Genomic DNA, 25,916 nt, shown 5'->3' with positions numbered 1-25,916 from the left:
TTATGTACTCTGGTTATTACCTCACAGACACTGTATTATCTGTATTATGTACCGGTTATTACCTCACAGACACTGTATTATCTGTATTATGTACCGGTTATTACCTCACAGACACTGTATTATCTACGCCATATCCTTTACTATCACTAGTAATTAGTGTTATTACCTCGCAGAGGTCATGTTAGAAGTTATGACGTCACGTCTCTATATTACTACGCAGAAACTATTGCATCATTTCTGTTTCTCCAGTCTCCGCCCACTCTGTCACATGCCCCTTGCGCCAAACCGGGTTTTGTGCTCTTCTGACTGGACCGGAATAGTTGCTAGGAGACGGTCCTTCCTACTCCGCCCTGCCCAATCACTTACCTCCCTGCAGACCAACGCCTTCAGTCTGACCAATGAATAAACAGCATGGCAAGCCTAGGGGAATTGGGTAGGAGTGTGCTGACGGCGCTGATCAGTGCGACTGCAACCAGGTGAGTGACCGGGGCTGGGGGGCCTTCTCTTGGGGGTTGTGCGGACGGGACTGGAGGGCTCCTCATACAGTCAGTCCTGGGGGTGAGCGGCTGGAGGGCTCCTCATACGGTCAGTCCTGGGGGTGAGCGGCTGGAGGGCTCCACATGTCCTGGGGTGAGCGGCTGGAGGGCTCCTTATGTCCCGGGGGTGAGGGGCTGGAGGGCTCCTCATACAGTCAGTCCTGGGGGTGAGGGGCTGAAGGGCTCCTCATACAGTCAGTCCTGGGGGTGAGGGGCTGGAGGGCTCCTCATACAGTCAGTCCTGGGGGTGAGCGGCTGGAGGGCTCCTCATACAGTCAGTCCTGGGGGTGAGCGGCTGGAGGGCTCCTCATACAGTCAGTCCTGGGGGTGAGCGGCCGGGCTGGAGGGCTGCTCCTGCGGTTGCTCCTGGGGGTGAAGGGTTGTGGGTTCTGCTCTTTCGGTGGTCATTCCTGGGGGTGAAGGGTTGTGGGTTCTGCTCCTCCTGGGGGTGAAGGGTCGTGGATATTTATCTTCTAATGGTCATACTCAGAGCTGAAGGGTTATAGGTACGGATGAGCGGACCCGTGGATGTTTGGGTTCACCGGGTTCGGCTGAACTTTGGATCAAAGAACTTGACCTGAACTCGAACCCCATTGAAGTCAATGGGAACCTGAACTTTGGCTGCAAAATATGCCGTGGTAAGAGCTAGGGGGCTGCAAAATGGGGGCAAGAGTAGGACAATTGCCCTGCAAACAAATGTGAATCGGGAAATGACTTACAATAACGTAGAATAGAAAAAAAATAAAAATAATAATAATCTTGAACTAGGAGGCGGAGGTTAAGGAGGCGGTGTACGTGGAAGCGGCGGAGGAGGTCGCCAACACTGTTTTTGTTATTTTTATTCTTTTATTTTTTATCAATTTGTTAAGACCCCAAAACATTGGGAAATAGAAAAGAGAATGCAAAGAGAAAGTGCGCTGGAGTATAACAATGGCGGGGTGCGGACAAGTCCTGTGGGATCCATGTCTGGTTCATTGTAATGACCGTGAGCTTGTCCACGTTGGCTGTGGACTGGTGGCTGCGCTTGTCTGTGATCACCCCCCTGCCGTGCTAAACACACGTTCGGACAATACACCGGCTGCAGGGCAGACGAGCACCTCCAAGGCGTAAAGGGCACGCTCAGGCCAATTTGGAGACCCAGAAGTTGAAGGGGGTGTTCCGTGAGATTTCCCCACCCTCGTCACTTTCGGCCGCACTGGACATGACGTGAGGAGGTGTTCCGGAGGTGTGCCGCGCTGCACAGGCGCACAACGATGGGGTAGGGAAATTTCACAGCAAAGTTAGCTGGACACCAGCCGACGCTGCGCATGCGCTGGGAGCCTCACCAGCTGTTAGGGAAGGGAAAAATTACGGGCCAGTGCTTTTTCTCTACCCTTACCGCTGGTGAGGCTCCCGGCGCATGCGCAGTGTCAGCCAGTGTCCAGCTAACTCTGCTGTAAAATTTCCCTACCCCGTCGTGTGCCTGCGCGGCACACCTCCTCACGTCATGTCCGGTGCGGCGGAAAGTGACGAGGGTAGGGAAATCTAACGGAACAGGGGCAGACCCATCAGTCAGTACATGCAGTCGTACATAATGTTCCACCATGTTGCTGAAATGCTGCCTCAGGACTCCAGATGGCGACCACAATGGTCGCCAATGCGACTTAGGGCTCTTTCACACTTGCGTTGTTGTCTTCCGGCATAGAGTTCCGTCGTCGGGGCTCTATGCCGGAAGAATCCTGATCAGGATTATCCTAATGCATTCTGAATGGAGAGAAATCCGTTCAGGATGCCTCAGGATGTCTTCAGTTCCGGAACGGAACGTTTTTTGGCCGGAGAAAATACCGCAGCATGCTGCGCTTTTTGCTCCGGCCAAAAATCCGGAACACTTGCCGGATCCGGAATTAATGCCCATTGAAAGGCATTGATCCGGATCCGGCCTTAAGCTAAACGTCGTTTCGGCGCATTGCCGCATCCGACATTTAGCTTTTTCAGAGTGGTTACCATGGCTGCCGGGACGCTAAAGTCCTGGCAGCCATGGTAAAGTGTAGTGGGGAGCGGGGGAGCAGCATACTTACCGTCCGTGCGGCTCCTCGGGCGCTCCAGAGTGACGTCAGGGCGCCCCAAGCGCATGGATCATGTGATCACATGGATCACGTCATCCATGCGCATGGGGCGCTCTGACGTCATTCTGGAGCGCCCGGGGAGCCGCACGGACTGTAAGTATACCGCTCCCCCGCTCCCCACTACTACTATGGCAACCAGGACTTTAATAGCGTCCTGGGTGCCATAGTAACACTGAACGCATTTGGAAGACGGTTCCGTCTTCAAATGCTTTCAGTACACTTGCGTTTTTCCGGATCCGGAGTGTAATTCCGGCAAGTGGAGTACACGCCGGATCCGGACAACGCAAGTGTGAAAGAGGCCTAAGAATGGCTAAATAGCGACCAGACTTTGTAGGCGCCTAGACCCTCCGCTGCTCTGCCTCTCACACACGAGGAACTGACATGGGACGTGCTGCTGTCGGTGCGGGACCTGAGGGGTTAATAGCGGTGGATCTCAGCGCGCAGTCATAGAGGCTGGGTGCCGGATATTGGATATTTGTATTAAGCATAAACTATATTTTAATGGGTGGCACAGTGCACCGAACAACCCCAGTATTATAAAGTAGAATCATTGGTCCCCCTCCCCCCAAGTATTATATTCAGTGGTGGCAGCGGCAGTTCCGATCGGAGCCCCAGCAGTGTAAACCTGGGGCTCCGATCGGTTACCATGGCAGCCAGGACGCTACTGAAGCCCTGGCTGTCATGGTAACATCCCTGCACTGTGTGCACAGAGCAGCAGGGAGAGTGAGGTCCTATTCACCCTGAGATCACCCTGAGCTCTATCAGGGATGAAAGATCCCAGGTTCTAGCCCCTAAGGGGGGAAATAGTTGTTAAATAAAAAGTAAAAAAAGAAAAAATATTAAGTTTAAATCACCCCCTTGCCAAATTTTACATATGCAATTTTTTTTTTTATTGTTTATATATTTTAGATCGCCACGGCCGAAAAAGCAGGGCTGTGGAGTCGGTAGATAAATACTCCGACTCCTCAGTTTTTAGTATGTGAATGTATTTTATACATTCCTTGAAGGAAAGAAAGGCCACGTACGTGTCATTACCACAGAAGTACTGGCCAGGAAGCCGCTGATCTTCTGCTGGACATAGGGCAGTGGGGGGATCCAGGACGGGGAATTTATTGTAAAAGGTTTTATGGCCTCAGCTGAAGGACAGCAGTTTTTCCGATGGTTTCCAGCTTCAGTCTGGAGATCATCAAGCTCCTGAGGGCAACAGCCTAAAGTCTCACTGGGCATGCGCCGAGCCCAGTGACGTAATCTGAGCGCTGTTACCTCAGGAGCTTGATGATTGTGCAGGCGGTACTGCGCCTGCGCGAGATTTCTGGTGGCCGACAGGAAGAAAAACGGGGCATTTCTTGAAGGTAGAAGATGACGTGGCGAGGGGGCGGAACCGTTTTCCGGGGCTGTGGGAGGTTATTTCAGGATCAGGAGGCGTTCTTGGGCTTCAAATTAAGGCGGACTGGGCACTGCAGGGGGGGGCGTCACTGGGCTCCAGAGAGGGGAAAAACGCCCCTCTGGGCACCTTGGAGCTTCATTAGCAGCATATCAGAAAAAGGGCTTTTTTTAATCAAAACGAAATAAAGTAAGAAGAAGACTGCAGGAAATAAGGTACTTTATTGAACATGGCGATGTTGAAAGCTTAAAATGCTAAAAGCAGGTGACAGATTCCCTTTAATTATAACTTTTTGTGAATTGGGACATTCAAACTTGATATTTTTTATTCCAATTTAAATTTAGTAGGAGTCGGAGTCATTTCATTTTTGTCCGACTCCAGGTACCCAAAATTGCCTCCGACTCCACAGCCCTGCAAAAAAGTGCGAACTATTAAAATATTTTAAAATATCTCCTATGCGGTGAACACCGTAACAGAAAAAAAAAAAGAAAAATGTGCAATTTGCCTTTTTTTTTTTTGTAACGTCCTGACAAAAATTCGGTTAGGACTGTTCTATTATGGTCCAGACGTTCCATAAAATCTGGAATACACACAGGTTTTTTGGGTTTAATTTTTTTCACGTGGTATTGAGTATCGCAGTAATTTTTTATGGTATCGAAATAGTCAAAATTTTGGTATCGTGACAACCCTAGGTAAGACATGCGATTTTTTTTATTATTATACCGTAATTATATGTATTTTAAATTTGGCTCCTTAATTTTTCAGGGTAGGAGCCAATGGCTCCTTGAGATAGAGAGATATATATTATTTTTTTTAGTCTGGAGCCCTGTGCCTCCTGCTAAGACGTTCCATATCAGCTGGTGGTGCTGGTTGTTGTGCTGACAAAGCTTTTCCACATGTCGGCCATGCTAACCCTGCCTTCTGAGGTGCTGGCGGTGCCCCAGCTGCGTTGGCGACCTCTTCCTCCTCTGCCTTCGCCTTGTGCTTCCACTGTGCCCCCGCTGTCAGGTGGGAATGCCACCAGCAGTGCGTCTACCAGCGTACTCGCGCATCTTATGATCACGCTCCAGTGAGGGAATGAAGGACGGTACGGGACTGGATCCAGCAGCGTGGCCACCCAGTAATCATATAATAATAGCAAAGACAGGTGCACTCTGCAGACTTACTAAGCCCTCAAACTGATGATAAAATTAAGAGATTAGCCAACATGTCCTACTAAGAGGACATGTCTGAGCCCGAGCCACCCAGTAATCAAGTTAGAATGTGGGCAACTCGGCGGTCGTTGCGGAGACACTGCAGCATGTAATCGCCCATGTGTGCCAGGCTGCCCAGAGGCAAAGACAAGCTGTCCTCTGTGGGAGGTGTATCGTCTGTATCCCCCCATCCACGCACCAGTGATGGCCATGAGCTGGTCTGGGTGCCACCCTGCTGTGAACACGGTTCCTCATCCTCAGAACTGTGCCCTGGCTGGATGTTTGTGTACCTGGCCTCTGTTGGTGCAGGAACCCACCCTCTGAGCCACTTGTGAATGACTGGCCTCTTCCATCATCGCCAGCAGCGTTTTTTCAAGGAAACATAGAAGTGGGATAGTAACGCTGAGAACGGCGTCATCGGCACTGGCCATGTTGGTGCAGTACTCGAAACAGCGCAACAAGGCACACAGGTCTCGCATGGAGGCCCAGTCATTGGTGGTGAAGTGGTGCTGTTCCGCAGAGCGACTGACCCGTGCGTGCTGCAGCTGAAACTCCACTATGGCCTGCTGCTGCTCGCACAGTCTGTCCAGCATGTGCAAGGTGGAGTTCCACCTGGTGGGCACGTCGCATATGAGGCGGTGAGCGGGAAGGCCGAAGTTACGCTGCAGCGCTGACAGGCGAGCAGCAGAAGGGTGAGAACGCCGGAAGCGCGCACAGACGGCCCGCACTTTATGCAGCAGCTCTGACATATTGGGGTAATTTTTCAGGAACCTCTGCACCACCAAATTCAGCACATGCGCCAGGCAAGGGGTGTGCGTCAAACCGGCTAGTCCCAGAGCTGCTACGAGATTTTGCCCATTATCGCACACCACCAGGCCGGGCTTGAGGCTCATTGGTCTGTTGTTCCATGCCCGTGCACAGCTCCTGCGCAGTGTGGGGTTTTCCCCCAAACAGATGAGTTTCAAAACTGCCTGCTGTCGTTTACCCCTGGTGGTGCAGGTGTTACACTGACCGGAGAAGGAGGCGCTGAGTAACGTCCTGCAGTCCTCGGTGGCTGTAGGACATGCGCCATACTGCTATCTGCCTCAGGCCCAGCCGCCACTGCAGTTACGGGGATATAACGTCTCTGTCCGTGCTTATTTGTCCATGTATCGGTGGTAACGTGGAACTTGCCACAGATGGCGTTGTGCAGTGCACACCTGATTTTGTCCTCCACTTGGTTGTGGGACAGCCACCGCCTTAAGGTTTTTAAAAGTCTGTCTCCACCAGATGGAATGACAGTATTTCAAAGGCCAGGAATTTTGAAATGCTGGCATTCGGGGCGAGGGATCGCGGGTGGGTAGGGGGGGAACTTCCTCTTTTTCTGCATGGGACAGTGTGGACATGCTGGGTGACAGTGGTGGTGGTGCTGCCACATCCTTTGTTTGTGGGGTGGCAGGTGCCCCTGTCTCTTCAGAGGGGGAGGGGAAGGCCGAGACTGCAGCAGAAGAGGAAGCAGGAGGAGTCAGAGACCTTTCTTGGTTTTTGAGGTGTCTTCTCCACTGCAGCTCCTGCTTTGCACTTAGATGCCTGGTCATGCAGGTGGTGTTCAGGTTGAGAACGTTTGTCTCGCTTCAGGCTCTGATTTCACAGCGTGCAAACCACTTGTGTCTTCTCGTCAGCACATTTGTCTGAAGAACTGCCACGCCCGGGAACTCCTTGGAGCCGGCTTTGGTGTGCTCTGTCCTTGGGTGCGGCGGGCAGTAGCAGCCATACTGGCTAGGGAACAGCCACACTGCTTTTGAACCCTGCTCCCTCTTTTGCTGTACTGGTGGCTCTGTGCGACCACCGCCTCTTCCTCCGAACTAGACAGGTCACTCACATGACCTTGATTCCATGTGGGGTCTAGGACCTCATCATCTTCCACCCAGTCTTCACCCCTGTCTTCCTTGTCAGTCTGCACACTGCAGAAAGCCCCAGCAGTTGGCACCTGTGTTTCGTCATCATCCGAGACGTGCTGCGATGGTCCTCCCATGTCCACATCCTGAAACATAAGTGGTTGGGCATCGGTGCACTCAATCTCTTCCACTTCTGGGGCAGGGCTAGGTGGACGGCCCTGGGAAACCCTGCTAACAGAGTCATCAAAAAGCAGAAGAGACTGCTGCATGACTTGGGGCTCAGACTGCTTGGCTGATGTGCAAGGGGGTGAGGTGAAAGACTGATAGACCACAGTTGGCACCTGCAGCCGATGTCCTTCAGCAGGAGACTGGGTGGGAGACAATGTGAAGGAACTGGATCCACTGTTAGCCACCCAATCTACTATCTCCTGTACTTGTTCTGGCCTCACCATTCCTACACCGGTATTCAGGCCTACAAAATAACGCTGAACGTTCTGTTGCCTACTCGCACCTGAGGAAGGGGTTTCATTTGGGCGTGTAGCTGGTACAGATCGTCCACGTCCTCTCCCTGCAACAGGAGCTCCACCAGCAGCACCACGGCCACGTCCCTTATTTGATGCTCTCCTGGTTCTTTGAGGTCACCCACCGAACTAACGGATGGATTAACTATATCAATTTCCCTGTCTCTTATGCAGTGCAGGTGTACCTCACACCAAAAATGGGTATATGTCACCCACCGATCTAACAGCCAGATTAATTATTATATTTCTGTGTCAGGGGTACAAAGCTGGTGTATTGCACCCACAATAAATCACTATAGGTCACCCACAGAATTAGCAGCCAGCTTCCTGACACTCTCCCTCACTTCAGCTGCTTCCTGTCCCTGCACTACTAGAGCTGATGGGCGGGGCTACACATGATCCAGCTTGTATAGAGGCTGGGTCACATGATGCATCGTCCAATCACAGCCATGCCATTACTAGGCATGGCTGTGATGGCTTCTAAGTGCCCACAGCTTAAAAGCTTGTTGATTGGCCGCCCTGCAGCCTTTCAACAAGCTTTATTAAATGCCTGAACACCGAACTAACTCGAACCCAAACTTTTCCGGCAAAGTTACGGTTTGCTCAACACTAGTTATAGCTACTGCTTGCACTTTTTTGGTCTTAAAGGTGAGGTCAAAGATACTACTCAACTCTGGGATGAGGTGAGGCACCTGAGTTCCTTAACAACCCCACCCCAATGCTCATAGTGCTGGGCTCCTGGTTGTCATGTGTCACAGTGCCTGGGGTGTCAGATGTATGCTGGGCTCCTGGTTGTCATGTGTCACAGTGCCTGGGGTGTCAGATGTATGCTCGTCGTCTACCTGTCCCAGGTGTGCTGGGCTCTTGGTTGTCATGTGTCACAGTGCCTGGGGTGTCAGATGTATGCTCGTCGTCTACCTGTCCCAGGTGTGCTGGGCTCTTGGTTGTCATGTGTCACAGTGCCTGGGGTGTCAGATGTATGCTCGTCGTCTACCTGTCCCAGGTGTGCTGGGCTCCTGGTTGTCATGTGTCACAGTGCCTGGGGTTTCAGATGTATGCTCGTCGTCTACCTGTCCCAGGTGTGCTGGGCTCCTGGTTGTCATGTGTCAGTGCCTGGGGTGTCAGATGTATGCTCGTCGTCTACCTGTCCCAGGTGTGCTGGGCTCCTGGTTGTCATGGGTCACAGTGCCTGGGGTGTCAGATGTATGCTCGTCGTCTACCTGTCTTAGGTGCGATGTGAGGTTTTTCCCCTGGAGCTGTCAGTGGTGCAGTGTGTTTTTTTTTAAAGGGGAGGTCCATCTTCAGAAATGTGGATGTGACAAGACAGCTCTTGGGTGGTCTCGGTATAATGCTGAACCCTAGAGTGAATCTTATGTGATGTCATCTGTGTCACTGAAATCTCCGAGCCGCGCTGAAGGGGGTTTGGTTCAGAGAACCTCTCTGTTGGGGGGCGGTGAGGTAGTAAGTCCAGAAGGAGGGCATTGCCCAGATCTCCACAGTGGTGTGACTGAGCAGCAGGAGACTGGCCCCAAGGCCCCGGCATGTGACAGTCTGCAGAGTATCCCCATGGGGTGATCTGAGGTTGTGGCTACAGGTGATCATCCTACGTGTCGCCCTGTTGGTGGCCTCCATGTGTTTCTGCAGTGGGGTCCCCCTCCTTCAGCCCTTGATGTCCACATCTCCGCCACCCCTGTGACCCACACACTGTGATCAGGAGCTGCTGGATTAGATATGTGACCTATGGAGTCTACATCCAGCAGCCACTTCTCATTGTAGGTGACCCCTTGAAAAAGCTGACGGCGAAACACGTGGTGGTGTGGTTTACATTTGGGTCAGTATGTACTGTATTATGCTAGCTTCACATGGTGGTTAGGTATAGCACGGTATTATTATGTTTCCCTTCTGTATGCACTGATTATACTACCCTGTGGATATAGATCTCTGCACTTTATATAGATGCATTAGTTACCGTACACCTGAAGCCCATGAGACTTTAAATGTTCTTAATTATGTGGAGCCAGATTTTTGTAATTATGAAATGTTTAATAAAATGATGATTATTTGAATGTATATTGAGGGTGGAATTACTGTTTGTGAAACTTTGATCCATATAGTCTCTATTGTTGGTGACAATGATCTGTTCTCCTCCGCCATGAAGGCGGAGCTCTTATGTTGGGTTTCCGCGGCCCGATACACAGAGCCGCAGTGTGTAGTCTGGGGCCCTGAGTCCTAAGTCCTGTCTGTCCTTCAGGTCATCATGCCGTCTGTCCCCCCGCTATCGGAATCTGCCTCTTGTCCTCACCTCACTGACGGTCATGTTACCAATGGCAGTGTGGACGCAGAGCTTGGTGCAGACAGGAAGTGGATCCGCCCGGACCTCCCCAGTAAGTGCTCCTGGAAGCTGGGAATGTCACCAGCGGAGTCCCCACATCACCATGTCACCCTGTGAGTATTATGGGGCAACTATGGGAAATGTCTGTGACCTGTGCAGGGACTTATATGATCCTCTCTCTTCCAGAGAGCCCACTCCATCCATCCTCCCGAGCATCCTGCAGAAGATCGGCCACACGCCCCTCGTCAGGATTAACAAGATTGGGAAGAGGCTCGGGCTCAAGTGTGAGATGTGTGAGTAGCTGCCATCTTGTCTTGTGTAAGGAGTGTCAGCCGTGTACTTCTCAGTCGTCCTGTATGTGTGGCCACCATCTTGTGTCCTCCTCTTCAGGCCCCCTCCTCTCAGTCCTCCTGTATGTGTGGTCACCATCTTGTCTCCTCCTCTTCAGGCCCCCTCCTCTCAGTCGTCCTGTATGTGTGGTCACCATCTTGTGTCCTCCTCTTCAGGCCCCCTCCTCTCAGTCGTCCTGTATGTGTGGTCACCATCTTGTCTCCTCTTCAGGCCCCCTCCTCTCAGTCGTCCTGTATGTGTGGCCACCATCTTGTCTTCTCTTCAGGCCCCCTCCTCTCAGTCGTCCTGTATGTGTGTGGTCGCCATCTTGTGTCCGTCTCTTCAGGCCCCCTCCTCTCAGTCGTCCTGTATGTGTGGTCGCCATCTTGTCTCCTCTTCAGGCCCCCTCCTCACAGTCGTCCTGTATGTGTGGTCACCATCTTGTGTCCTCCTCTTCAGGCCCCCTCCTCACAGTCGTCCTGTATGTGTGGTCACCATCTTGTGTCCGTCTCTTCAGGCCCCCTCCTCTCAGTCGTCCTGTATGTGTGGTCACCATCTTGTGTCCTCTTCAGGCCCCCTCCTCTCACTCGTCCTGTATGTGTGGTCGCCATCTTGTGTCGTCCTCTTCAGGCCCCTCCTCTCAGTCGTCCTGTATGTGTGGTCGCCATCTTGTGTCGTCCTCTTCAGGCCCCCTCCTCACAGGACCACTGAATGTGTGGTCGCCATCTTGTGTCGTCCTCTTCAGGCCCCCTCCTCACAGGACCACTGAATGTGTGGTCGCCATCTTGTGTCCTCCTCTTCAGGCCCCCTCCTCTCAGTCGTCCTGTATGTGTGGTCACCATCTTGTCTCCTCTTCAGGCCCCCTCCTCTCAGTCGTCCTGTATGTGTGGCCACCATCTTGTCTTCTCTTCAGGCCCCCTCCTCTCAGTCGTCCTGTATGTGTGTGGTCGCCATCTTGTGTCCGTCTCTTCAGGCCCCCTCCTCTCAGTCGTCCTGTATGTGTGGTCGCCATCTTGTGTCCTCTTCAGGCCCCCTCCTCTCAGTCGTCCTGTATGTGTGGTCACCATCTTGTCTCCTCTTCAGGCCCCTCCTCTCAGTCGTCCTGTATGTGTGGTCGCCATCTTGTGTCGTCCTCTTCAGGCCCCCTCCTCACAGGACCACTGAATGTGTGGTCGCCATCTTGTGTCGTCCTCTTCAGGCCCCCTCCTCACAGGACCACTGAATGTGTGGTCGCCATCTTGTGTCCGTCTCTTCAGGCCCCCTCCTCTCAGTCGTCCTGTATGTGTGGTCACCATCTTGTCTCCTCTTCAGGCCCCCTCCTCTGTCGTCCTGTATGTGTGGTCGCCATCTTGTGTCGTCCTCTTCAGGCCCCCTCCTCACAGGACCACTGAATGTGTGGTCGCCATCTTGTGTCCGTCTCTTCAGGCCCCCTCCTCTCAGTCGTCCTGTATGTGTGGTCACCATCTTGTCTCCTCTTCAGGCCCCCTCCTCTGTCGTCCTGTATGTGTGGTCGCCATCTTGTGTCCGTCTCTTCAGGCCCCCTCCTCTCACTCGTCCTGTATGTGTGGTTGCCATCTTGTGTCCGTCTCTTCAGGCCCCCTCCTCTCAGTCGTCCTGTATGTGTGGTCACCATCTTGTGTCCGTCTCTTCAGGTCCCCTCCTCTCAGTCGTCCTGTATGTGTGGTCACCATCTTGTGTCCGTCTCTTCAGGCCCCCTCCTCTGTCGTCCTGTATGTGTGGTCGCCATCTTGTGTCCTCCTCTTCAGGCCCCCTCCTCACAGGACCACTGAATGTGTTATGGAGAGGGAGCATCTCGCTGTTTATTGCCCCCATCTGGGGTGTTGCCTCTGCCGTATGACTTTTGATTTCCCCGTTGTCTGTGCTTCTTTCAGTGGCAAAGTGTGAATTCTTCAATGCTGGAGGAAGTGTGAAGGACCGGATCAGTCTACGGATGGTGGAAGATGCGGAGAGGGAAGGCATTCTGAAGCCAGGAGACACCATTATAGAACCAACCTCAGGAAACACTGGTGAGCACTTACCTCGCCATCTCCTGTCCATTCTCCAGACCTGAGACAAGGCGTGTGGCTGAGATTGTATACGTGCCTAATGTATGGTGAACCGCAATCCTAGTGAACACGTATGCACAGTGAGGATGACTAGCGAGCTCGGTCACCATGCCAGGCGATGATTTAAGTTGCTGTTGTTGACTTGTTTGTAGATACCTACGTCATATGACGGTGATGTGCCCCCCTCCCCATTATGGGCACTGACCTCCCCTCTATACCCTCAGCTGGAGGACCAGCAGGAGAAGCTCTAGGGCAGCCATCCCTGCAGCATCATCATCACTGAAAGTTGGGCTCGTGGAGGACTAGGAGGGGGTCAGTTATCCTCTGCTGGATCCCAGCACAGACAGACAGGGACCCCCTCCCCATGGAGACATTACAGGACCCCATCCCCCCCAGCACTGGAGGTGCACTGACTGCACAGGTGTCATATATAGCACCGGTCAGACAGGTTCAGTCTCAGATTAGACGTTATGACCTCCACATCTCGCAGACCTTGTTTTCATTCTCATGTGAATGGTACAGATGGTGGAGGGAATGTCCCTCCTGATCCTGAGGCCCCGGATAACATGGTCTCCATGGAATGTCTTGTTTTTCTGGAATAAGCCACGTATTGTGTGGCTGCGACTCGTTCTGCCTTTGTGCATGGTGCCCCCCCCCCCCCACCGCCTGTTACTGTACAATAATATATAGATAAGTCTAAACCTTCCTCCTCAGGGATCGGCCTGGCCCTGGCGGCTGCGGTGAAGGGATACCGTTGTATAATTGTGATGCCAGAGAAGATGAGCATGGAGAAAGTAAGTGTGAGCCTGCAGCCGGAGGGTTGTGTAACATGCTGCAGTACATGGACATGGGAAGGGGGGGTGGGGGGACTAGTGATGTCATACACAAACACACCCGAGGATCAGGGGGACATCAGTCATGTCATACATTATAGACATAGACACACCTGAGGATCAGGGGGAAGACCTAAACCAGTGATGGCATACATAGACACACCTGACCATAAAGGGCAGGTGGAAACCAGTGATGTAGTCTAGGAGTGACGCTGACCACAGCTCCGTTCTATATCTAACTAAACATCTCCATGGTCCTCCTCGGACAGCGGTGTATATATCAGCTGCTATACCTCGCCTCTGACAGAGGTGTATATACTGGACTGACCTTATCAGATGATGCATTCTGGGACATGACTCAAACTGTGTCCCTGAATCCTGGAGTCTTCTGTGACAAAGGGCTGAGTACTGAGGACCTGCAGATGGCCTCTCTGGTTATGGTACATGGACTGAGTACTGAGGACCTGCAGATGGCCTCTCTGGTTATGGTACATGGACTGAGTACTGAGGACCTGCAGATGGCCTCTCTGGTTATGGTACATGGACTGAGTACTGAGGACCTGCAGATGGCCTCTCTGGTTATGGTACATGGACTGAGTACTGAGGACCTGCAGATGGCCTCTCTGGTTGAGGTGCAGCGTACTCAAGTTGTGTGTAGAAATGTGTTCCTGGGTGTAGTAGTGCAATAGACACTAACCTGAGACGGCTGACTCTCTGCATAGGCAGGTGATGGTAGAAAATGTTCGTGACGCCAGTGCCAATTAAACGGTGGCACGCCGTTTGCGGATAGCAGGAATAAATGAGGAACACCGTGAGGTTAAAGCAGAACTCCAACTTTAGTAGGTTTCATAGAGACAATAATGGAATCGCAGTTCCTTGGCATACAGTCGATTTTTCAATACGGTTGATGCAGGCAATTACAGTTTTAGCAAGGTGATTACAGAGTGTTAAACACACAGGACTTGCAGTACAGGAGCTTGCACTCTATCTCTGACTGATCCTGGAACATAGAAAATCTTCTCCAAGGCCCAATACCTTAACTCTGGCGTATATCCTTGGTTTTAGCTTTATAAAGTACCTCCTCTGTTATCTTGAGTACCTCTTGCTTCTCTGCGCTTTGCCTCTGTCTCCCTCTCAGCTTCCTCAGGCTCTAGAAACTTCTGAGCTCCAAACTAGACTGACTTTTGCTTCCCTGTCTGGGCCTTATATAAACTAGGGCTCTCTAGCTCCCTCTAGTGACTAGAAGCTGGAATGACTCCCCTAGCAGGCCTGTACATGCAAGTGTCACAGTAACAGGGAAATACATAGCATTACATTACATGACAATTTATAAAGATGACATATACCAACTTCCCCATAAATAAGGAGGGACGACAGCACACCAAGTGACACTTTTGTAGTGACGGGCATTACAGTCCCCGTACACTACATACCCCACTGCTTTAAGCTGAGTACGCCCTCGTACTCCATCAGGGCTCGCCCAACTGGAATCTCTACCTGAAACAGAAAATAGAGACATGCAGGCATACATACATGTAATTCATCTGCATTTACATTCATATCAGGTCCAATTGGCAAAGGTGAAGGGTGATGACAAGCGGCGTCGTTCTCTTCTCCTCAGGATAGTGAATGGAACTGGGGCGCTGACCTGGCACAGCGTAACATTATAACCAGGATAGTCCATGACAATGAATAAGTCCATAATAGAACAGCAAAATAGATAAAACAGTATAACAACGGAACTACCCAGGAGTTTCCTGTGGGTGTATCACAGGCAAGGGCTCACGTGGGGGAGTCCATTCTTGCGCACAAATGTCAAGTAAGGTATTGCCAGTAGCAACTGTTTGGGAGGAGACACCACCAGAATAATCAAAGTCTCCTAAACGGACTGGCGGGCGTCCCCTGGTCATCCGGGTAGACCTTCTCAAAACAGGGGTCTCCTCTTCCCTTAGCAACGAGGTAGAAGAGAGAGGAGCAACAGGAGGGTCTCCATCAGGGAGATCTTGGTCAGGAACAACTGGAACAATTAGATCCACTAGAGGGGGAACTGGATCCGGGGCATCTTGAACCAGCTCTTCCGGAGGTGAAGCTACAGTAGGTGCCGGAGCAGGCACCAGCAAGTTCAACCAAGGTGTCAGAAGCCAATGCATGGGATCCGCGTCATACCTCAGATTACTAACAGCCTGCATAGGATCCTCGGGCTGTAGTGCTGACTCTGACACAGGATATTCAGATCCAGAACTCTCGTCGCTAGGTTCTGGTGTCAGGCAGAGCTTCAACCGGTTTCGGTGTACAATTTGGGATCCCTTGTCTTCCCGGGTGATCTCATAAGTGTGAGTTCCAACATTTGGGATTGCCGTGACAACATAGGGACTTCGCTCCCATTTACTGTCCAATTTACTGGTACGGCGGTTATTCTTTAACCATACCACAGCCCCTATTGTCAAGGGTTCTGCATGGGCTGCTTGATCATAGTCCCTCTGCTGTCGGTCCCTAGCATAGTCCATACGTTCCTGAACAATGGCTTTGGCTGTATTCAATCGCCTTTGATGTTCAGCAACCCAGTCGGTGTTAGGTAATGGGTTAATGCAATCAGGTACATGTATGTCCAATGAATGATCAGCAGGCAATGTCCCTTGGCGCCCAAACATCAAGTAAAAGGGGGTATACCCGGTGGAACAATGTATAGTATGATTGTATGTGAACATGAGCTGTGGAAACAGACTGGGCCAATCTCCTCTGTTCTCAGGAGGCACGGCCCTCAGCATCTCTATCAAGGTCTGATTCATTTTTTCACATAATCCATTACCTTGAGGATGGTAGGCCGTGGTCCGGATCTTCTTACAGTTGTGTAAGCGGCACAGTTCATGGAACAGATGGGACTCAAAAGCAGGTCCTTGATCGGTGAGGATCTTTTCTGGACATCCGTAGGGCAGGAGGAAGTGCTTCCAGAACATTTCGGCTGTAGTCTTCGCTGTCTGGTCTCTCACAGGCACTGCTACAACAAACTTTGTGAAATGGTCAATAATAGTCATGGCATAAGCATACCCTGAGCGACTAGGCTCCAGTTTTACATGGTCGATGGCGACAAGTTCAAGAGGACGGGTACTTACAATGGGTCTCAGTGGTGCCCTCTGATCATGGTGCTCACTTCGTTTCAAGGCACAGGCTACACACTCCCGACACCACTTCTCCATGTCTTCTCTCATGCCCACCCAGTAAAACCGCTGGCGGATAGTAGCCTCAGTCTTTTGGACCCCAAAGTGACCGGATTGATTGTGGTACATCTCCAACACCATACCTGCATCTCGTCGGGGTATGAGAATCTGGTGCACTCTCTCGTTGGACACTGGGTCTAGGCTTCTCCGTAGCAATAGGCCCTTTTGTATGAAGAGTTGATGGCGCTGTCTCCACAGTTTGATGAGCTCAGGATCTGCACTCTTACGCCGGATCCTCTCAGGGGCTCTGCCACTAGTAATGAAGTCCAACAACTCACCCAGCACTCTACTTTCAGACTGTAGTTTCACCCACCTTTCTTCTTTAGGTTCAGGCCTACTGGAGGGTGAAGGAACTGCAGCTCTGTCATTGGTAGCTCGAGCCTGATCCTGTTGAGCAAATTTGTTATAGAAGGCCGGCATCTCTACATCTTCCCAAGCATCTCGCACATCATCAGGAGCTGTCTCTGTGGGAAGCCTGGATAAAGCATCAGCATTATCATTAGTGCGTCCAGCACGATACTTTACAGAGAAATCATAGTTGGCGAGGCGAGAGGCCCATCTCTGCTCCAAGGCCCCTAATTTAGCTGTATTTAGATGCGCCAGAGGGTTATTGTCAGTGAATGCAATGAACGGGGTGGCGGCTAGATAATCCTTGAATTTTTCTGTCACCGCCCACACTAATGCCAGGAACTCTAGTTTGAAGGAACTATAATTCTGGTCATTTTTCTCAGCTCCTTTCAGGGAGCGGCTTGCATATGCTATCACTCTCTCTTTTCCCTCTTGGATCTGGGCTAACACAGCTCCCAGGCCTCACTTGCTAGCATCAGTATAGAGATGGAAGGGTTTGCTATAATCTGGATAACCTAACACTGGAGGCTCGGTCAGTTTCTTTTTTAGCAATTGGAACGCGATCTCTCTTTCCTCATTCCACTCAATGGGCACAGGAGTTCTAGGACTCTTTTTGGGTTGCCCCCTCAAGAGTTCCTGGATAGGATCAGCTATTTGAGCAAAATGAGGGATAAAATGTCTATAGTAGCCGGCAAAACCAAGAAAACTCCTCACCTCTTTGACAGTAGTGGGAACCGGCCAATTACAGACAGCTGCCAATTTATCAGGGTCAGGTTGCACTCCCTCTCCGCTTACTACATGCCCCAGGTATCTTACTGCAGGTTTGAGCAGGTGACACTTGGATGGCTTTACCTTCAAGCCATATTTGATAAGGATTTCAAATACTTCTGCTAGGGTTGTTGCGGGTATCGAAATTTCGATACCCAATCGATACTTTTGTCCCGGTATCGATACGATACCGGGATTTCCGTTTTTTCGATACTGGGCTGCGCTTCTGCGCAGTCTAGTATCTCTGAACATGAGCGCGCTGCTATCGGCGCGCTCATGTTCTCTCTCAGCAGCACGGGGAGAAGGAAGCTGTCCTCCCTCCCCCTGTGCTGCTGCCGCTGCCACCAATGAGAAGAGAGGGGCGGAGGAGGGGCGGCAATGAGAAGAGAGGGGCGGAGGAGGGGCGGCAATGAGAAGAGAGGGGGCGGAGGAGGGGCGGCAATGAGAAGAGAGGGGGTGGAGGAGGGGCGGCAATGAGAAGAGAGGGGCGGAGGAGGGGCGGGCGCACTGCGCCACCAATGATAGGATTACTATCGGAGCGATGGGAGGAGACATCAGCTTCACTAGTGGGCGTTCCTTTTCCCTGCGCTGCGATTGGACAGCGCTACAGCCAGGGAGAAGGAACGCCCACTAGTGAAGCTGATGTCTCCTCCCATCGCTCCGATAGTAATCAGCAGCATGTGGAGCAGGAGAGGAGACAGTAATGGGGCACTGCGGGCGAACGGAGCGGCGCCCAGGACTAAATGGTGAGTGCTGAGACATCGCTGGGCGCCGCTCTGTGTGGCCTAATAGTGAAAGTCTGGACTCATATACAGTAGTCAGTCTTTAACACATACAGGAGGCGGGTGCCGGCAGCAGAATCGCATTGCCGGCACCCTGCCCCTGACAGGGAGCTGCGATCAGCGGCAGTTAACTGCCGCTGATCTGCTAGTACCCGCCTCCTGTATAAAGGGGTAAAATCATTGGTGGTGCAGTGTGCCCCCCCCCCCCCCCCTCAATCCCCCCCATCCCATTAAAATCATTGGTGGCACAGTGCGCCGGCCCCTCTCAACCCTCCAGTATTAAAATCATTGGTGGCAGTGGCCACAGGGACCTCTCCACTCCCCCTCATTGGTGGTGCAGTGGCAGCTTCTGATCGGAGCCCCAGCTGTGTAAGCCTGGGGCTCCGATCGGTTACCATGGCAGCCAGGACGCTACAGAAGCCCTGGTTGCCATGGTAACATCCCTGATGCTGTGTGCACAAAGCACAGAGCAGCAGGGACAGTGTGGAGTCCTATTCACCCTGATAGAGATCTATCAGGGTGAATAGGAAAAGGGATGAAAGATCCCAGGTTCTAGCCCCTAAGGGGGGAAATAGTTATTAAATAAAAAGTGAAAAAAAAAAAAACACTAAAATATGAAGTATAAATCACCCCCCTTTTCCCAATTTCACATATAAAATATATAAATAAACATATTACATCGCCACGTCAGAAAAGTCCAAACTATTAAAATATAAAAAAAAAATCTAGGTGGTGAATGCCGGAACAGAAAAAATAAAATAAAAACTGCGCGATTCGCCATTTTTAAAAATGAGGAATGCACGTGGCTTTTTTTGTTTATTTTTTTCGCGTGGTATCGAGTATCGCAATACTTTTTCATGGTATCGAAACCGAATCAAAAATTTGGTATCGCAACAACTCTAACTTCTGCCAAATGTTTCAGATGGTCTTCATATGTTTTTGAGTACACAATGACGTCATCTAGATACAGCAGCACTGTTTCGAAGTTTTTGTGACCCAAACACCGTTCCATTAGTCTCTGGAAAGTTCCTGGGGCATTACATAGCCCGAACGGCATACAATTGAATTCGAACAGGCCCATGGGAGTAGTGAAGGCAGTCTTTTCCCTATCTGCAGGGGCCATGGGTACTTGCCAATAGCCACTGGTCAAGTCCAATGTGGAGAAATAGGCAGAGGAGCCCAGAGCAGTTAGTGACTCCTCAATGCGGGGCAGTGGGTATGCATCTTTGTGGGTTATTTGGTTAATTTTCCTATAATCCACACAGAAATGGATACTACCGTCCTTCTTCTTTACAAGAACCAGGGGTGCAGCCCACGGACTACGGCTGTCCCGGATCACATTAGAGTCTTTCATCGCTTGGATCATTTCCTTTACAGTCTGATATGAAGTAGGCGGTAAGGGTCTGTATCTCTCCTTGATAGGAGGATGAGAGCCAGTAGGTATGGTGTGTTGTATGACACTAACCTCTCCATAGTCAGTAGCATGCTTACTGAAGGCCTGGTGGTGCTCCTTGACAAGCTGTAGAATCCCTTCTTGTTGATGTTGGGGGGTAGTCTCGTCCCCTACATGGAGCTCTTCCCACCAGGGCACTTGTGGCTGGGTCACCGGCGAACATCCGCTGACTGCAGCTGGCGGCTTCTCTGTCGCTGGAAGACGAATGATGTCTTGGAAGGACACCTGGGACAGCTGGGCAACACGGCAATGCTTAGTAAGCGCAACAGGATGATCACTCAGGTTAATCAGACGGACAGGTACTTTACCTTGGGAGACGTTCACCAGGCACTTGGCAGCTCTCACATAAGGGTAATCCTCCATCTGGATTGGTTCCACCAGGGCTGGATAATCTCGGCCTTGGACTCCCAGGACCGCACGACACCATAAAAGAGTTTGAGAATTAGGAGGCAAAGTCACAGGCTTAATATCACTAATCCTGGCAGTACAAATTTCTCCTTTCCCATTAGCAAACCTCTGCTGGGCACTTAACACTGTAATAGTCTTTTGAATCACCCTCTTGGATGCAGAGGAAGCAGTGGGCAAAGTCTGATGTAATACAGCAAGTATTTCTGAATAACAGTTTTTGAAGACATTGGTGCCTAGAATGACAGGATGTCCTCCTCTGTCACCGGCCTGTACTACTATCACCCCCTGTTGAGGCAGGGTTACTTCTCCCACCTGCAGGGTGGGTTCCCAGTATCCATGGATCTTTACTGGTTTGCCATTGCTGGCGATAATTTCCACCCAGGATTCAGGCGGTTGGGTCAACTGGTTGGTGTCCCAGAACCTTTCAAAGGCAGGCAGCTGAATAGTAGTGACCTGAGACCCAGTATCTAATAGGGCTTCAAAGGGGACCCCGTTGATCTCTATATTGATTTTAGGATGGGATCCTACATACCGTGGCATCCAATTTGGATCTTCTGGACCTAGTGTTCTACCTCCCGAGGGGTGGTCCTCAGCCTCAGGGGTTGCCCGTTTAACTGCCAGCACGTGGATTCTGTGTGTCCCAGCTTTTTGCAGTATGTACACACGGGCCGCTTGCGATCTCTATTACGCCTCCCAGGATCCCTGGGGTGAGTCTCTTGGTAAGGAGGTGGGAACGGCCTAGGAGGTGACAGGAATTCTTCTTCTAGCATTATGGGTTTTTCCCATTCCTCTATTTTTCTGCACACTTTCTCTAGACTTTTAGTGAGGTGATTTACTTGCTATGTCAGCATGGCAATAGTATCGGTAGCTGACACTTGGACAGCTTGGCCGGCCTCAGCTCGGTTAGTGATAAGCGGTTTTGGCCTGCAGGCTGATGACTCAGGTGGGGCGCTCAACTCAGGAGATACTGCGGACCCCAGGATCTTTATAGCCAGTTCTTTAAAGTCTAGAAAGGCACTGTTAGGGTGCTGGGCGGACAGCATCTTTAACTGGGTCCTTATTTGTTCACTAGACACCCCGGTGATAAATTGTTCCCTCAGGGTCTGGTCCTGGTTATCAGCCTCTTTGGGATCTATCTGAATTACAGCCCCTAAAGCCTCCTGAAGTGATAGGGCATAGTCACGGAGGGACTCACCGGACTTCTGTTTATTGCCAAAGAAGTGCATCTTTATCTCTGAGGCAGTCCTAGTTTCAAAAGTGGCCCTGAGGCGGGTGAAGATCTGTTCTAGAGTACTCCGCTCAGTAGCAGGCCATGATAACACTTCCCTGCGGGCAGCCCCCTCCAGTTGTGCCAGCAGGATTTCCATTTGCTGGTCGGCATTTATAGGGTACAATCGGAATAGTGCCAGCAACTTTTCTTTAAAGTCCCTTAGGGTATGGGTCTCTCCCCTGTAGCGAGGGAACCATGGGGCCCCGAAATAGTAAGGCATGGTAAAGGGCATCATGCTGGGGGCTGTAGGATGATTAGGAGCCGCAAGCTCTCCCGGGGCCGGCTGCTCAGGCACTCCTGGCTCTGACATGGTAGTCTATTGAGAGGTGGCCACTGGCGACTAAAGGGGCCGGTACACTCCCCTTCCCTCCGGTTACAAGTTCTTACCGGTATCGCCGGGCTTGCGCAGGCCAAGTCTCGCGAGATTCCGGACGTCCTGAGCACCCGATGACGTAGAAGAAGCAGGGCCGCGGCGGTGCGATGATGAAGAGGGGCGGGATTCTCTATGTCCTTGCAGAGATCCGCCCACGAAGGTCCTCAGCAGCGCGGGAAACTTTACTCCAGGCGGCCGGTGGCCATCTTTAGCAAAACGCTGTCCATTCACTGACAGCAAGCAGGATTGTAAAAAGTCCACAAAACCACACTCCAATGCGGCGATTTTCTTCCTCTTGATAGCGCAGCACTGCACAGCGCTTTTTAGAGGTTTTAGGCACACTTTTGGTATGATTTTCAGTCCACAAAGTCCACTTTAAATAAACAGGTAATTTGTCACTTTGGTCACAGGGCAACTGTATAAGGCACAAAGTTCACGCTTCTTGCACTAGAAAGCGTGCGTATCCTGTTCGTGACGCCAAAAGAGAGGTGCAGCGTACTCAAGTTGTGTGTAATAATGTTCCTGGATGTAGTAGTGCAATAGACACTAACCTGAGACGGCTGACTCTCTGCATAGGCAGGTGATGGTAGGAAAATGTTCGTGACGCCAGTGCCAAGTAAACGGTGGCACGCCGTTTGCGGATAGCAGGAATAAATGAGGAACACCGTGAGGTTAAAGCAGAACTCCAACTTTAGTAGGTTTCATAGAGACAATAATGGAATCGCAGTTCCTTGGCATACAGTCGATTTTGCAATACGGTTGATGCAGGCAATACAGATTGAGCAAGGTGACTACAGAGTGTTAAACACAGGACTTGCAGTACAGGAGCTTGCACTCTATCTCTGACTGATCCTGGAACATAGCAAATCTTCTCCAAGGCCCAATACCTTAACTCTGGCGTATATCCTTGGTTTTAGCTTTATAAAGTACCTCCTCTGTTATCTTGAGTACCTCTTGCTTTTCTACGCTTTGCCTCTGTCTCCCTCTCAGCTTCCTCAGGCTCTAGAAACTTCTGAGCTCCAAACTAGACTGACTTTTGCTTCCCTGTCTGGGCCTTATATAAACTAGGGCTCCCTAGCTCCCTCTAGTGACTAAGAGCTGGAATGACACCCCTAGCAGGCCTGTACATGCAAGTGTCACAGTAACAGGGAAATACATAACATTACATTACATGACAATTTATAAAGATGACATATACCAACTTCCCCATAAATAAGGGGGGACGACAGCACACCAAGTGACACTTTTGTAGTGACGGGTATTACAGTCCCCGTACACTACAATAGTCCATGGGCTGAGTACTGTGGACCTGCAGATGGCCTCTCTGGTTACAGTCCATGGGCTGAGTACTGAGGACCTGCAGATGGCCTCTCTGGTTATAGTCCATGGGCTGAGTACTGAGGACCTGCAGATGGCCTCTCTGGTTATAGTCCATGGGCTGAGTACTGACGACCCGCAGATGGCCTCTCTGGTTATAGTCCGTGGGCTGAGTACTGTGGACCTGCAGATGGCCTCTCTGGTTACAGTCCATGGGCTGAGTACTGACGACCCGCAGATGGCCTCTCTGGTTACAGTCCATGGGCTGAGTACTGAGGACCTGCAGATGGCCTCTCTGGTTATAGTCCATGGGCTGAGTACTGTGGACCTGCAGATGGCCTCTGGTTATAGTCCATGGACTGAGTACTGACGACCCGCAGATGGCCTCTCTGGTTATTGTCCATGGGCTGAGGACCCGCAGATGGCCTCTGGTTACAGTCCATGGGCTGAGTACTGACGACCCGCAGATGGCCTCTCTGGTTATAGTCCATGGGCTGAGTACTGAGGACCTGCAGATGGCCTCTCTGGTTATAGTCCATGGGCTGAGTACTGAGGACCTGCAGATGGCCTCTCTGGTTATAGTCCATGGGCTGAGTACTGAGGACCTGCAGATGGCCTCTCTGGTTATAGTCCATGGGCTGAGTACTGTGGACCTGCAGATGGCCTCTCTGGTTACAGTCCATGGGCTGAGTACTGACGACCCGCAGATGGCCTCTCTGGTTACAGTCCATGGGCTGAGTACTGAGGACCTGCAGATGGCCTCTCTGGTTATAGTCCATGGGCTGAGTACTGTGGACCTGCAGATGGCCTCTCTGGTTATAGTCCATGGACTGAGTACTGACGACCCGCAGATGGCCTCTCTGGTTATTGTCCATGGGCTGAGGACCCGCAGATGGCCTCTGGTTACAGTCCATGGGCTGAGTACTGACGACCCGCAGATGGCCTCTCTGGTTATAGTCCATGGGCTGAGTACTGAGGACCTGCAGATGGCCTCTCTGGTTATAGTCCATGGGCTGAGTACTGAGGACCTGCAGATGGCCTCTCTGGTTATAGTCCATGGGCTGAGTACTGAGGACCTGCAGATGGCCTCTCTGGTTATAGTCCATGGGCTGAGTACTGAGGACCTGCAGATGGCCTCTCTGGTTATAGTCCATGGGCTGAGTACTGAGGACCTGCAGATGGCCTCTCTGGTTATAGTCCATGGGCTGAGTACTGTGGACCTGCAGATGGCCTCTCTGGTTACAGTCCATGGGCTGAGTACTGACGACCCGCAGATGGCCTCTCTGGTTACAGTCCATGGGCTGAGTACTGTGGACCTGCAGATGGCCTCTCTGGTTATAGTCCATGGACTGAGTACTGACGACCCGCAGATGGCCTCTCTGGTTATTGTCCATGGGCTGAGGACCCGCAGATGGCCTCTGGTTACAGTCCATGGGCTGAGTACTGAGGACCTGCAGATGGCCTCTCTGGTTATAGTCCATGGGCTGAGTACTGAGGACCTGCAGATGGCCTCTCTGGTTATAGTCCATGGGCTGAGTACTGAGGACCTGCAGATGGCCTCTCTGGTTATAGTCCATGGGCTGAGTACTGAGGACCTGCAGATGGCCTCTCTGGTTATAGTCCATGGGCTGAGTACTGTGGACCTGCAGATGGCCTCTCTGGTTATAGTCCATGGACTGAGTACTGACGACCCGCAGATGGCCTCTCTGGTTATTGTCCATGGGCTGAGGACCCGCAGATGGCCTCTGGTTACAGTCCATGGGCTGAGTACTGACGACCCGCAGATGGCCTCTCTGGTTATAGTCCATGGGCTGAGTACTGAGGACCTGCAGATGGCCTCTCTGGTTATAGTCCATGGGCTGAGTACTGTGGACCTGCAGATGGCCTCTCTGGTTATAGTCCATGGGCTGTGGACCTGCAGATGGCCTCTCTGGTTATAGTCCATGGGCTGTGGACCTGCAGATGGCCTCTCTGGTTACAGTCCATGGACTGAGTACTGAGGACCTGCAGATGGCCTCTCTGGTTATGGTACATGGACTGAGTACTGACGACCTGCAGATGGCCTCTCTGGTTATGGTACATGGACATGCTGACGGTCTTCTCACGGGGCTGTGATCTTTTCTCTACAGGTAGACGTCCTCCGCGCTCTGGGAGCAGAGATTGTCCGCACCCCAACCAGTGCCCGCTTTGATTCCCCGGAATCGCATGTCGGGGTTGCTTGGAGACTGAAGAACGAGATCCCTAATTCTCACATTTTGGATCAGGTAAGGAGGGGGGGGGGGGTGCAGGCTCTGTTGTTTACCCAGTATGGGCCGTGGGTGACTGGGGGAGGTATGAGGCACAGAGGGTGGTGGCTGCCCCTGTGGTCCTTGGATCATTGTCGCTTATGTTCATCTTCTCCTCTTCTCCTAGTACCGGAACGCCAGCAATCCTCTCGCCCACTATGACAGCACCGCAGAGGAAATCTTCCAGCAGTGTGATGGTAGGTGGGCCGCTGTGGGTTATCAGTGACCCTGACTTGCTGTTCCTGGTGTCTGGGCCCTGTGTGGTGGACTATACTGGATCCTGAATATACAGGTTTTCACAATGTAATCACAGGGGGCACTCTGCTGCACAGAGTCTCCTCATAACCTAGAGATCAGGCACAGTCTCTGGGGTATGGGGGGGGGGGGGGGGGCAGCAGCCATGATACCTCAGATACATTGGGCCAGGAATAGATGGTAAATGCAGATTCCAATGTCCAGACAACCGCTGACCAGGTCATTAAAGGGAGATGATCCAGGTGTGACTTGTTTTTTCACA

The 25,916-nt window shown here is 51.6% G+C and overlaps 1 protein-coding gene across 2 annotated transcripts in view; it reads left to right on the top strand.

Annotated features, from left to right (window-relative positions):
- Positions 1-335: 335 nt before the first annotated feature.
- Positions 336-25,916, top strand: part of CBS (cystathionine beta-synthase) — a 30,676-nt gene continuing 5,095 nt past the window's right edge. For both annotated transcript variants that reach the window (XM_040422739.1, XM_040422738.1), the window contains exons 1-7: positions 336-476; positions 9,868-10,061; positions 10,135-10,241; positions 12,171-12,305; positions 13,059-13,138; positions 25,244-25,378; positions 25,527-25,596. In XM_040422739.1, the coding sequence (XP_040278673.1) occupies positions 9,874-10,061; positions 10,135-10,241; positions 12,171-12,305; positions 13,059-13,138; positions 25,244-25,378; positions 25,527-25,596 (715 nt within the window). In that variant the 5' untranslated portion in view covers positions 336-476; positions 9,868-9,873. The remainder of the gene's footprint in view (positions 477-9,867; positions 10,062-10,134; positions 10,242-12,170; positions 12,306-13,058; positions 13,139-25,243; positions 25,379-25,526; positions 25,597-25,916) is intronic.

Source organism: Bufo bufo, chromosome 3 (assembly GCF_905171765.1).
Source record: "Bufo bufo chromosome 3, aBufBuf1.1, whole genome shotgun sequence".
NCBI lineage: Eukaryota > Metazoa > Chordata > Amphibia > Anura > Bufonidae > Bufo > Bufo bufo.
The sequence above is the reverse complement of the archived record's forward strand: the minus strand, read 5'-3'. Positions and strand labels throughout refer to the sequence as shown.